General features: G+C 38.7%; 1 protein-coding gene across 3 annotated transcripts in view; it reads left to right on the forward strand.

Moving 5' to 3' along the window:
- LOC124161488 (protein vein-like) overlaps positions 1 to 13,205 on the forward strand; it is a 325,924-nt gene that overhangs the window by 270,579 nt on the left and 42,140 nt on the right. For all 3 annotated transcript variants that reach the window (XM_046537809.1, XM_046537811.1, XM_046537810.1), the window contains exons 4-5: positions 2,026 to 2,131; positions 11,566 to 11,624. In XM_046537809.1, coding sequence (XP_046393765.1) covers positions 2,026 to 2,131; positions 11,566 to 11,624 — 165 coding nt within the window. The remainder of the gene's footprint in view (positions 1 to 2,025; positions 2,132 to 11,565; positions 11,625 to 13,205) is intronic.

The raw sequence follows: 13,205 nt of genomic DNA on the forward strand, positions 1-13,205 counted from the left end.
CGATTCCTGTGAAGATTTCGTGAGGGGTATTTCACCATGCGAAGGGGCCAACAATCACTCACCACATCCTTACCCCACGAGTGGGAGACATTGTCTAAATTATGACGCCTTGCAGCTGACTAAAATCGAATGAGACCTGACGCACATCATCTACCGCACCACCCCAATTCGTCGCCGCGGTGATCTATTTCGCTCCGCCTGGTCAAAATGAGCGTGAGTAAGCCCGCGTTGCGAAACTAATAGATCCTTCGAGGCGCAGTCACCTGCCTCCCGGTCAGGCCATCAAAATGGAATTAAACGGCTCCCGCAGCAGCGGGGCACGCCTACGCAAGCCCGCCAGCCAGCCAGCCCATCGTGTGATCTGGTGAATGGTTTAATGACTGCCCCCCCCCCCAACCCCCCTGTGCTGGCTCCCGGCGACCTCAAGGCGGCAGGACCAAGAATAGAAGGCGCGAACCTCGAATAAGGGCTGAATGGCTATGAGTAATAAGTTACATTTATAATTGGTTGGTTAGGCCCTTCCGAAAAGAAGCATCAGTTCTCTCTCGCGCCCAATAGAAAGAGGCGATTCTATGGACTATATTTGTTTACTCACGGATCGACCGAGACGCGCGTTCTATGCCCGCCCCCGTGGGGGAAAACCTGGGAGGGGAGTTGCTGGCACATCGGTTGGCATTGGGCTGCACTTAGGTCTTATGATTGAGAAATTAATCAAAGCCAATGCCTAAAATTAGTCGAGGAAATTCTTTAAAAATCAGGAGAAAGTTCAATTGAGTATTTTGAGAATCACCCTGACGAAGCTTGTTCTCCTTTCCGACATTGAACTTCCCTTCCCTCTTCAATCCAAATTATCACCTATTCCTTTTCATTCTCTCTATCTAATCCCTATTCAATTCTTTCTGTGGCGTAGCTAGGAATTTAGCTCGGGGAGGAGGGGGGAGGGCAAAACTAGGAAGGATAATTTTTGACAAACAGGGTACTAAGTAGAGGATTTTAAACTAATTTTAACAATTTTCATGATCGAAAAAACTTCATTTTTTTAAGAAATATTTTGTAAATTTGTGATTTTTGAATTTTTTGTTTTCCTTTATGATTGAAAATAATTGTAATTTTATATTTCGTGGGGGGGACCCCCGTAGCTACGCTACTACCTCTTGTTAAGCCTTCTTTCCTCACACACGGTTTTCAGCATCCCTTCGATTATCACCCACTACATCCAGACTGTTCTCTCCCTAAAACGTATTTTCTCCTTAAGTTTGCTCACCTTACAATTTATCGCTCTCTCTCATTACTTTTTCTACGTGTTAATTTCACTTTCCCTATTCTCTTCCATATCCATACCTCGAACGCCTCCATTATTCTCTGGCATACATTTAGATTCACTATCCAGCAGCAGCATTGAATGCAACTAACTTGTTAGAGGAAAATCCATAAATAATATAAACTCTATGGGAAAATCCATGGTCGCGTGAATTAATTCGTGACCAATGAACTGTATTTGAGCCTCCTCCTTTGGAATTTCACGAGATAAGTCTCTTTGGCTGCGTAGAGTTTAAAGAGGCCTATTTTAACCATTGGGCGAAACTCCAGTTGACTCTGACGTAATAATAGCCTGAAAAGTATGCTGGGAAGCTGACGAAATATTAACAATTTTATGCTAAGTACAATATTTAGTTTTCGGTAAAGAGAAATAACCCACGAACGCCATGATATTCGATGTTTTGAATCATACATTTGATCGTAATAGTATAAAACACGCGTAATACACAAGATATGGGTACCTGATACCATATGTATTTCATATATAAGTTAAGCTAAATGTTCAGTATTCGTATTCAAATTGGAAATCCTGATGGTAAATAGCATAAATGCAGAAATGAGGATAGTCTTTATTTCATAGGTACTTTTTTCCTTAAAATACATGTAAAGGTAACTAACAGCTAATGTGTCGTAATATCACTAACAACGCACTTTTTCTTGTTCTCTTTTCCATGACAACCACCGATGCTCATCGATTCAACGAAGCGACAACATTGTGGCCCTTGTTAGGAGGTCCTTGTCCCTTGCCAGCATTTTGCCTGAACGGAGGAACCTGTACCTACTACGAGACTCTCGGTGAACTAGTGTGCCAGTAAGTTGAAGGAAAAATGATAAAATATTCTGTTAATACATAAGCGAACCTATGACTTATTGATAATATATTTTTAAATTTTATTCTCAGTCAATATTGTGCATACTTACTTTAGAAATTTATTACAGCCAGTGTGTCACATACATATGTGACAAATTTATTTCATACATATGTGACAAGCCACTAGAATTCGAGTAAATTACAAATTGAAACGATTTTAACATACATGTTAAGTGAAAATAAATCAATATTGTGCCATATGCGCAACATTGAAGATGTTCTACAAAAATTATGCAAATCCATAAGATAAAAATCATTTTCTTTACAAATGTTAACAATTTTGTTTAAATTTCTGATCGCAACGTTTTCTGGATAAAAATAATTGATCCCTAAAGGAAACACTACTCCAAAACGTTGATACCAGAATTGCCTCAAAATCAGGAAATCGACGTAAAATATCATATAATAAACTAAAATAATGGACACCTAAAGCGGAGCTGCTTGGATTCGAAAATTACGAACGCTTTGTGAGGAATATAATTAGGTAGCAATAGCGAAAAATAGTTTAAACGCTATATGAGGCATACCGGGAAGATAACCAGCAAGCAATAAAATTTTCAGGTAAGAAAAAATAGTCTTGAAAAAATCTTCTCGGGTTTGACACCTGGTAAGGGTATTTAAGGCCTTTAAAGATTTTATCAATTGTACTCGCCGGAAAAGCCTACGATATTTTAGCACAATAATCTTTTTCAATAAGTCCTACGGAGTTCTCTGAAATGCTACGAAAAGCTCCTTGGAGTGAGACTCGAGTTAAGTAGAGTCAGGAGAAAAATGGAGAACGGGGGGTGTGGGGGGGGGGGGGTAGCTTGAAGAAGAGGCAGTTGACGGAGGATATGGGCCGTTTCCCATCAGGCACACCCTTGTGGAGCCTTGTTCAAGGATAAATACGCCAGAAAAAAATGCATAATGAAATGGAGAAAACTGTTTTGATGATAGCGCGAATACATAAATGGCATCATTTCTTTCGTTCGGATCGTTATTTCTCGTAATTGCAAGCAGAGATAACATCCCTTCGCAATTTTTCGGCACAAAGTCCGCACCCTATTATAAGATGAAAGCTACTGCTGTTGTGGGTGAAATATAAGTCACCCTTCCTTTTAGAAATCTCCACTTTGTAATCGAGTGGAACATTTTGAAAATTAATTGGTTACCTCTTACATTTAAGAACTAAAAGAAAATGATGGATTAAATGGGTAGTTAACATATTGTATCGCAGATTCCGATAACTGATGGATATTGAAGCGTAAATAGAAAATTTGTGATACCATCATCTCACGTCTTTAGACTCAAGAGACATACCAACGATAAATAAAACGGCGTCTTGAGCAAATTAAAAAGTTACCCATAGGTAAGAGAGAGTAATATTTTTAAAAAGTTATATTATGAGCTAAATTAAATCTGTTGGTGCATATCGGAGTACCACCAATATTGGATAACTTCTCCACTTATCAACGGAATAAAATATGGCGAATTATTTTGGAAAATCCCTCGTTATTTTATGGTGTTAGACTATGATTTTTAAAGATTAAAATGGGCTTCAGAGCAAACGAAAGGGAGCGCAAACAAACATAAATCTCAAAGAAAATGTATAAAAGAGCGGTCATTGGCTTCTACGGATGGGACCAAGTTTTGAATGACTAGGTCCGAGATCACATGACCGTTCTAATGAGTTTGATTGGCTACCTACAGCAATAGCGTTTGCATTAATGTTGTTAAAATAGATTGAAAATTATATTTCCATCGCAATTAATAGTCCACACAAAAAAAAGAAATATTAGAATTGAAATTTAATTTAATATCTATAAGTATTACAAATCTGTGTCCATTTCCATCAGTAATAACACGGAATTGAAGTACTTTTTCACTTTTTCGCTGATTAATTTAACAACCAACGCTTTTCAACTAGCACAGTAACCGTGTAGTTTTCAAGTAACACGTGAAGTGAATTTGTGGAAAAATATGTTAGTATTTCAATTATTGGTACCTTCCATCGCATGCAATCGGAGTCTGTTGATAATAATAATACGGAAGTTTCACGGTTCCAGTTTTGCCCTTGAATTTTGGTGACTGCGCAGACATAATGCGCGCACTTGTATGCATTTCCCCCCAGGCATCGAACGCACCTGCTCCTTCAGGGAACTTATCTCCCTAGGAGAGGAGGAAGCCTTGTGAAAAGGGATGCCACATCACGAATTCCGACTGTCCGAGGAGATTGATTGGGTTCAACATGGCGAGCTTTCGCATCCCTTTTTCGAACTACATAGAAGGGGGTTAAAAAGGATTCAACGGACATGGGTTTGCGTTTCGTGGAAGCGCCCTCTTCACGGGGCAGGGAGGCAGATACTCGACGAAATGAATCAGTGAGACGAGAAAAGTTACACAGCGAGCAAAACCACCCTTCCCCACACCCTTCAACTCAGCCGTAGTCTTCTCGAACCACTCCCGTTCCTCCTTTTTCCCATTCGTGACAGTTTTAAGCACGGAGACGAGTCATGCGTCGTCCTCCATCGCGGAAGGGTTCCCATTCATAACGCCTTGATAGGATGAGCTTGCGCTTCCTCGAAGGAAACCCTGAAAAATAACCCTCCTGAAAGGCATATCAATCACATTTCAAGCTCGGTTCCAACGCCATTAAACAATGACGATGAGCCTAGATCTTGGGGGGACTAAAACGCGCAAAAACAAAAAGGATGAATCAAAAGAAAACAATGGATATTGAGGATTCATCAATCACACGCTGATGCTTTCGTAAAAATTACACAAGCCAACAATGAAAAAAATTTTTTACTGAAAATACCTTATTCTTATGTTTTTAAAGTTGCTGAAATATGATGGTTTAAAAGTTGTATCACCACATTTTACATTTAATTTATGAAATCAAGCAATATTTTTAGAATTTAACAGCTTTTTTATAGATACAATAAAATTGAAAAAGTAGGTCCAATGAACGAAGATTATGGGGGATTACTGTTGGTACTTCACCAAGAAGTTCAGCAAGCGATTCATCGCAGAAAAAGCTACACAAGAAGCTTCAAGGAAAAAAGGGAAAGAAAATGTAGACCAATTCCAGTTGACAAGTGAACCCTGTATTATCACGCTCTAGTAAATACAAACAATTTTATCTTGATTTAGAGAACAGTAAATACTAACAATTTTATGATGTAACACAGTGTTTCATTGATTTCCTGTATACCGTATAGGGGTATTAGACTAAATATTAAATACATATTGCTTGGAAACTATGGATGATACAAAAAAACTAAGGCCAGGTTTGGATTCGGCACATAAAAATCTATAAAGATCAGCTATTAAAATAAAAAAGTTTTCAAACAATATTTTTTTGTTGGCCTGTGTTATCGAGCGTAACACTAAATGATAACATTCACTTAAGACACTTTGTTTATTTCTCCTATGCTCCTTCCTTGCTAACTTTCCTTGACTCACGGATTGATCCTCTCTTTCAATTCCACCTTAATCAACTCTTTCCCGCCCTCCTTCCCTTACCGCTGTCCCTTTTTACAAACATGGAAACGTTTCGCTCGCGGTGAAATACAGATGGGAACTTCGTAGAAATACAAATAATATGTGGCACGAGTACCAATTTAGCTAATCATACGATCGGGTTCAGATAAAAATCAGTACAACAGCTGAGTTTCACAGCAAAAAGAAACACACAAACCTATACAGCCACTAGAAGCAATGCTCCTAGTTTAGGCAGTCATAGGGAATAACCCATTTTACACAGTTGTACTAATAAACATCAATTTGATTGTGCGCCTTAACTTTGCCGAAAGAAAAATAAAATAGTAGCGATATTGTTTTCGGGTAAAGTTTATTGTTGAACTCCGTCATGAGTGCATGCATTCAGAATCAGAGACTAGTTATGCACCGTGAACAATGAACTTCCGACGTTTTCCACACCGAGCATGTCCTGTAATGGCACACAAACGACAACGCAGGCTCTCTTTTGGCGGATCGCAGTCAAAAGGCCCGCTCCTAAGATCCCCATCCCCGGCGACAAAAGGCCCGAGACAAAACGCCCGGGACAAACTCCCCGTGGCGATTTTGCCGCCGATTTTGTGGCGATTTTGCCGTCGATTTTGTGGCGATTTTGTCGACGATTTCGTGGCGATTTTGTCGGGGGGATTTTGTCGCCGGGCCTTATGTCCTCAGGGGGTTTTGTCGCCGAGCCTTATGTCCTCAGGGGGTTTTGTCGTCGGGCCTTATATCGGTAACCCTCCTTTGGCGCCTCTGGGGAAAAAGTCAAGGATGATGACACGCGGTGAACGGCATGGACTGGTAATGGGCTGAGAGGAAGGGGGTGAGTGAAGTCTTCAGCGAGGAGACGCTCCGGAAAAGGCAGTAGTTCGCTTATTTTGCGTGGCGGGAGGAGGGGGGAAGAGGAGTTAATGGGTGTGAGAGGTGCAGAAAACTGGAGATAGAGAGAGAGAGGAGCAGAAGTGGAGAGTGTAAGGAGAATAAGGATAAAAAAATCACACGATCCATAAATCTTTTTGGATAGGCCTTCACTCCTCGTGGGGTATTAAGATGCCGGAGCGAAAAAAAATAATAAAATTAAAAAAAGGGTACGGCTGGCGAGAAAGCAGACGAGAGGGGGAGGGGTGGTTACAAAGGAGGATGAGGGGTGGGTGTTGTGGACTGGAGAATGGAAGGAGGAGGGGGGGGATGGAAAGAGTTTTAAATCGTCTCGTTTCCCGAACAGAATGTTTAGCCTGGAACACGTTTTGGTGAGTTTTTTCGGCGCCGACGCGAAAAAACTCGCGCCGCTGTGTAGTCTGGGACGCGCCTCCGGGATTCAGTGCGGCAAGAGTGTGGGGGCCTGGTGATTGTCGGACGGAGGCTTTTTACACGGGGGATGGGCAATGTGGGCTACAGGGTTAGGCAAAAAAGATACCGGATTATGGTAGTCCCAAGTACCCTAAAATCTCGAGTAAAACGCGCGATATATGTCGTTATTTTGCAAAACTTTGTCTTCTATTTTATGCGCATTATACATAAGGGGAACAATTGAGCATTATGCATGAAAATTACTACGTACTTTATAAAAAATATCCTAAAGAATTCAGAAATTTAATTACTGAAATTAGGATATTGCTTGCGAATTCCTATTGTTCCGAGAAAATGAATTTCAGTACGCAAGTTTCTGCGGATATCTATACATGAGTACGTGTTATACTCAAATTTTGGAAACATGAGGATAACAGCCAAATGCCGATGTGCGTTGTTCTTGGGGAATGTGAGGTACCTATTATAACTATCTCATTCCGGTAGTCATAACTGAAGTAATCTACGGTCAATATAGGAATTTCTACAAATAACTCAGGCTTGTCTCACCTCTCTCGCTAGCAATTGCTCCTCAATTCGCAGTAAGACCTATTTGCTTTTATTCTATCCATAAATTCCTTTTCTCCTGCTCGCTTTTCTAATATTCATCCCTCTTTTTCTACAGAGGGGTAATGGTGCCGGAACGCCGTTCCGGCACTGGTTAACGAAAGACATAATAGTCAAAGAACACTTTTATCAATTCTGTTGCCTCAAAATTTCTAATTTATACATTCATAATCAAAACAAAAAAATAAAAAATAGTGATAAAATGTAAATAATGACTTTTAATGAAAAACAAACTGAGTAATATTTCATTTCTAAAAACAGTTAAGGAAAGTGCGTTACAAGACTGCTAATTTTTCCATGATGTCACTGCTTTTCTCGTCATCTTTCGTTAGTCTCCGATTTTGCACCGTGAAGAGTTATACTCTACATCAAACTCTTTAGTAGCCTTTTTCTTAACTCTCTTACATTGCGAAAATCATGTAAAAACAGGCACAGCATTAACGACGTCAGGAAGAGATAGGAGTTAACAGAGAAAGCATTCTGGCAATACTGGCGAATATAATTAGCACTGCTAATGCCAGTTTACATTGCATTAGGATAGCCTTAATTCTGAATGGTAAGATCACTTTTCACGCACCAGTTGAGGTAAAGCAGCAAACACAGTTGAAATGTTTGGTCTCGGACACTTCCACTTATTGAGATGGCGGCAATGATGTAATCATTGCGATTTTTTCTCATCATTTTTGAGCTTTTCGCTGTGTCTTTAGAAAAAAGCGTGTAATCATGAATACCTATAATGGTTGGGCAAAAATATGTTTACCATGCCTGAAATAATTGACGTCTCCATCAGTGTCTTTGCGAAACATCATTAAGTACATAACCGACATTACTAATTAGCAATTGCTAGGTCGAAAACGTAAGGTATGCACCCTGAGAGAAAAGTAATCTGAAGTAAAGAGAAGTGCGCTTGACCAGAAATAGGAGGATCAGAGTTCGAATTCTGACCAGTTAAATTACTATCACCGCGAATTCCATTCTTTGGTGCACCTGCATTAGAAATCAATAACTTAATTTATGTGGGTGGCTTTTCAAATTTTTATCACACCTTTGTTAAACTCTTAACCAACATTTATCTGACGTGTGTTTAAATTTAAACAAACGCAAATAAATGAGATTCAAAACCAACTTCTTATGCCACTCTTGCAAAATGAAATTTTGTCAATTAGGTTAATCCAAGCCGATTAGATTTCAAGAAATATTTGAAGGCAAATAAGAAAATAAGTACTCATTTGCTACCTACACATTTATTTTATGATGGCCCCCATCGGATAAATAGTGAATCATTACAATTTTACTTCATTTTACGAATATTTTTTTAAATATTTACGAAAACAGCTAATAACTGTTTTAATAGAATATATTTACTTACGTCAAATTCCGTTTTATTTCACGAATTTACATATTAAGGGATTCATGTTATCCAAGTCTATATTTATAGGTTAAGGAAGCCCAATGCATGCTCTAAATATCTAGATAATATTTAATACTATGTAATCACTAAGTCGTCCAAAGGGGTACCACAGGGAATTAGCAGATGACCCTTGGATTCCTCACACGGGACGCGTTAAGGAACATGAGTGCGAGTTAAAGGGAGTGCGTTGTTTTCGTGCACCGCTTTGGATCCGAGAAGGGGTAGGAGGTTTTGTTGTGAGAATGCGTGTCTGCGAGGGATGAGCCTTGGCTGGCGCCAACGATCTTGAAAGCACGTCGGGATCCACTCGGATGAAACCGAGAAGGATAGCACTGGATGGCGCGATGGAGGCACTGCAGTTCCCACTTTAAATTCCACCGCGATGGCCCTAATATCGCACTCGTCGACACAATTAGGAAGATGACTCACGATCATCACATACTTCATCACGGAATAACTCCATCCTGAAGAAAATGAAGGGAATAAAAAGCTCCTTGTTCCCGCGAAGTGGCCATGCTCGGGTAGAAAAGACGCGGATAAAATGGCACAAAGGAGAGCTTGGAAGATTTACGTTAATTAAGCATTTAACTTTGGGCATTAAGATGCTGAGGAAAAGAAAACTTCGCAGTTTCATCTCCACTAAGCTGTTGCGGGGTAGTCACCCAATTGTAACACAAGTTCTACAAAGATAACACATAAAAAACGGGGAATGTGATAAATGCGTCTTAGGTAAAATTGAATGAATATACGGAGAGGAGGAAAACTGCTCTAAAAAGCAGATGTAGGCAATGATGTGGTCGTACCATTAGACCCAAGCTGGATGGGACTCAAAATCATAAAAAAAGATCGCGTTAGTCACCCAGAGGTTTTAAGTTGATTCTTTACGCCATCAATTCAATGGATTAATTGGAAATTAGGGTTATTTGTTAATTATTCCAATAATGATGAGACTGCGAAGATAGCACTGTATCCAATCAGATCGAACTCGGGTTAAATAAGGAAATTGCAGTTATATGTGATTTTAAATCATCTCTATTTTTGTTTTGCTCTAAGATAGGTTAAAGGCATTTAATTTTATAGCGTAAAGAAGACCCTCGCTTTACGACGATAATCCGTTCCGGCGGACCAATCATTAAGTGAATTCCATCATATGTATACTGAATTGTCATTATTTCCGTACGAGGAATGAGAGAGCATCTGTCCATTTAAAGTTTTCTATTTAAAAGTGAGTTTCATTAACAAATAAAGCGTAGGATCATAAAATTGATGACAAGAGGCATCGAATTAAAATTTAGGGAGTGGAAACAAAAAAGGCGAAATTTGTCATTCTAAAAAGCGCGCAATAGAACAGCTCATTTGGTATTACCAATCCATTGCAAGTGGAGCCAATCGTAAAGAGGGCTCACGAAGCTCTATTGCAAAAATAAGTGATTTTATACAAAGACCAATTTTAAAGGGCAGCAGGTGAACCCCGATACCGTAGTAGCTATCCGCATGGTAGGTCACACAAACGCTTTTCAAATTTCTGTCAACTTGTTCTAATTGGTTTTATAATAATTGATTTGTCTTTTTCTTGGGGTGCAGGTATCTATATTTTTATAAAACAAAAATGACAGGTTAAGTCAATTTTCAAGAATTTATTTTTCAATTTTTAAGGATTCATGAAGTAAGTCGATTGTGCAACTCATGGCATGAAAGCCAATATAATGGGAAAATGTGTATCCAAAACGTTACCCACACCTGTTTTTTAATTTAAAAATTGATACCAATACCCAAATATATAGTTTAAAACATTATAAGAGGTCAAGAGGAAAATTTATTCTGGTTAAAATAACTTGTGTCATTCATAAATTTTGAATTAATTCTATTGAATTTCATTTAAGTTATACAGAGTTATCATAAACATCATGGTGCGGTCTTTAACATGGTTTCAATGAAAGCAAAATTACTAGCATTTTACGTTTTTAATTTTTGAATTTGTCGTCTAAATTGTTTTACATAAATTATAAATTTCAATATGTGTGCCATTAATCGCTCGACTATTGTCCAAGCGATATTCAACTTCTGTCGGAACATTAGTTAACATTACTTCTTTAATTATTTTCATTGCTTCAATAATACTTAGCATCAAGAGGTTTATATCGCGAATTTTTTTATCTATAAACAAAGCTTTTAAGTTACCTCCACAAGAAAAAATCGTAAGGGTTACTATCTTGTATCTTCCTATGAATTACTCAATCGCACCATTAGTTTATGATAACCCTGTATTATTTACATGTGTTGCTGTATAATTGTAATGTGATATTCTCTCCTGTCAACATTTTAATAATTCACATTTTTCCCTCCCTTTCCCGTCCCATCACCTCCTCCCCTACCCTCTGTATTCTCCCCGCCAATCCCGTTCCAACAAAACAATCCCTTGACGATCAAACAACGGCTCCCTTAACCCCTTGGCAACCACTGCCGCTCGCCTATTCCCTCCCCTTCTCTTCCCCCCCCCGCCTCCTTTCACTCTTCTCCCTCCACCCCAACCCCCGTCTATCTGTTTCAGATGCGCAGAGGGTTACAAGGGCCGGAGATGCGAGAATAAAGACGTCTACAATGGGGGGAGTATGTATCCTCATAGAATGTCATACTTTTGTAAACTAGGAATTTCCTCCTCGTACTACTGCTAGGGACGAAAAGCGATTCACCATCCAAGCAATAGTGCGAACAAAAGAAAGGACAAAGTACAAAAAAGAAAGTCATTCAAAAACTTTTTTTACTACCGTGATCCAAAGTTTTGGCCTGTTTTTTACCAAGCGAAAAAAAAACAAAATCGCGAATCGCCAAGACTTTTTGTAAAAAAATTGAAAAACAACTCAATACGTTCACCAAGCGTTAATATCAAAAAACGGAATGCGCGAAATACGGAAATGATGAGGTGAATGAAACGACAGTGGAATTTTTCAAGAGTGATAACTTTAAAAAAGTGAAAAATAGAAAAAAACACCAGTTCATATATACGTGTATATTAAATATGTACATTCACAGACCAAAGACGAAAAGACCAAAGAGAAAAGGGAGAGAGAGAAATATGTATAAATGCCAAAAACATATACAAACGTGTATGAAAAGGGATAAACCAAAAAAATTAAGTTATCATGCCATTATTATTTACGCATCCAAGCGTAGATGCAGCAGAAAAGTGAAAAACATGCCAAGTTTTGATAGTTCTCGGACGGTACGTTCCTTTATAGCCACGCCTTCTGAGGCCTTTTTTTCAGAAAAAAACTTTTTCCTGCGAAACCTCTAGCAATCACAAAAAAATAATGCTAGTTTATATACATATTATATATTTACATAATTTATTGTTTCGATTTTTATACATATTATATATTTACTGTAAAATTTGTTTATTTAACTTTTTTTGGTTTGCCTGTGGTGGTGCTGGGAATTCACACGCGCGGGAGTTTATCTTTTTTTGTAATCTTTCTGTTTGTTGTGGACGTTGGGTTCCTAAAAAAAGTGATTCACGTGGTGACGGTGAAAATGAGGTAGCAAATTGGAGGCGAAGGTATAGGAGAAGAGAAGACGGGGTATACATAAATGGAGTGGAAAGAAGACAAGTCAAGATCATTCACAAATTCGTCAAAAAAAATATAAACACTCAAGATGTGCACTGAACATCCATCCATCACGCCTGTTAAGAGAAAGAAGATCACATCGACACATTTTCCTTATCTTGATTATACTACAGGCAACGAATTTGGACATCTAAATGTTTAATTCAAAATAGGCCAAGAATTTGTGAAAACTTCGAGGATTTTGTGAAAAAAATCCTCAAAAGTGCTCATAAACATGAAATCGATTCTCCCGAAGAATACGCAATCATCATTTGTAATCACCGTGCAGTTTTTTTTAAATCCATATCTTCATAACATTTCCGCAGAAGTATTATTAACGATCACCTGTCAATATATATACCTTCATTCCAACATCAAATCCAGTAATAAGGAAAGAATGTTTTTCCAGCAACAGTGTTGAACCTAGAATCGTCTCCGAATCGCCTCCATTTTGTGCTTCATCTTCACCACACCTCCATATTTTTTATTTCTCCGTTCCTTTCCACCTTTTCCCATCTCCGACTTTATCACCACCACAACCAAACATCCCCTCCTCTCCTTTCGTCCTCCGCCAACCTCCGCTCCA

The sequence above is a fragment of the Ischnura elegans genome, chromosome 6, assembly GCF_921293095.1.
Source record: "Ischnura elegans chromosome 6, ioIscEleg1.1, whole genome shotgun sequence".
Taxonomy (NCBI): Eukaryota; Metazoa; Arthropoda; class Insecta; order Odonata; family Coenagrionidae; genus Ischnura; species Ischnura elegans.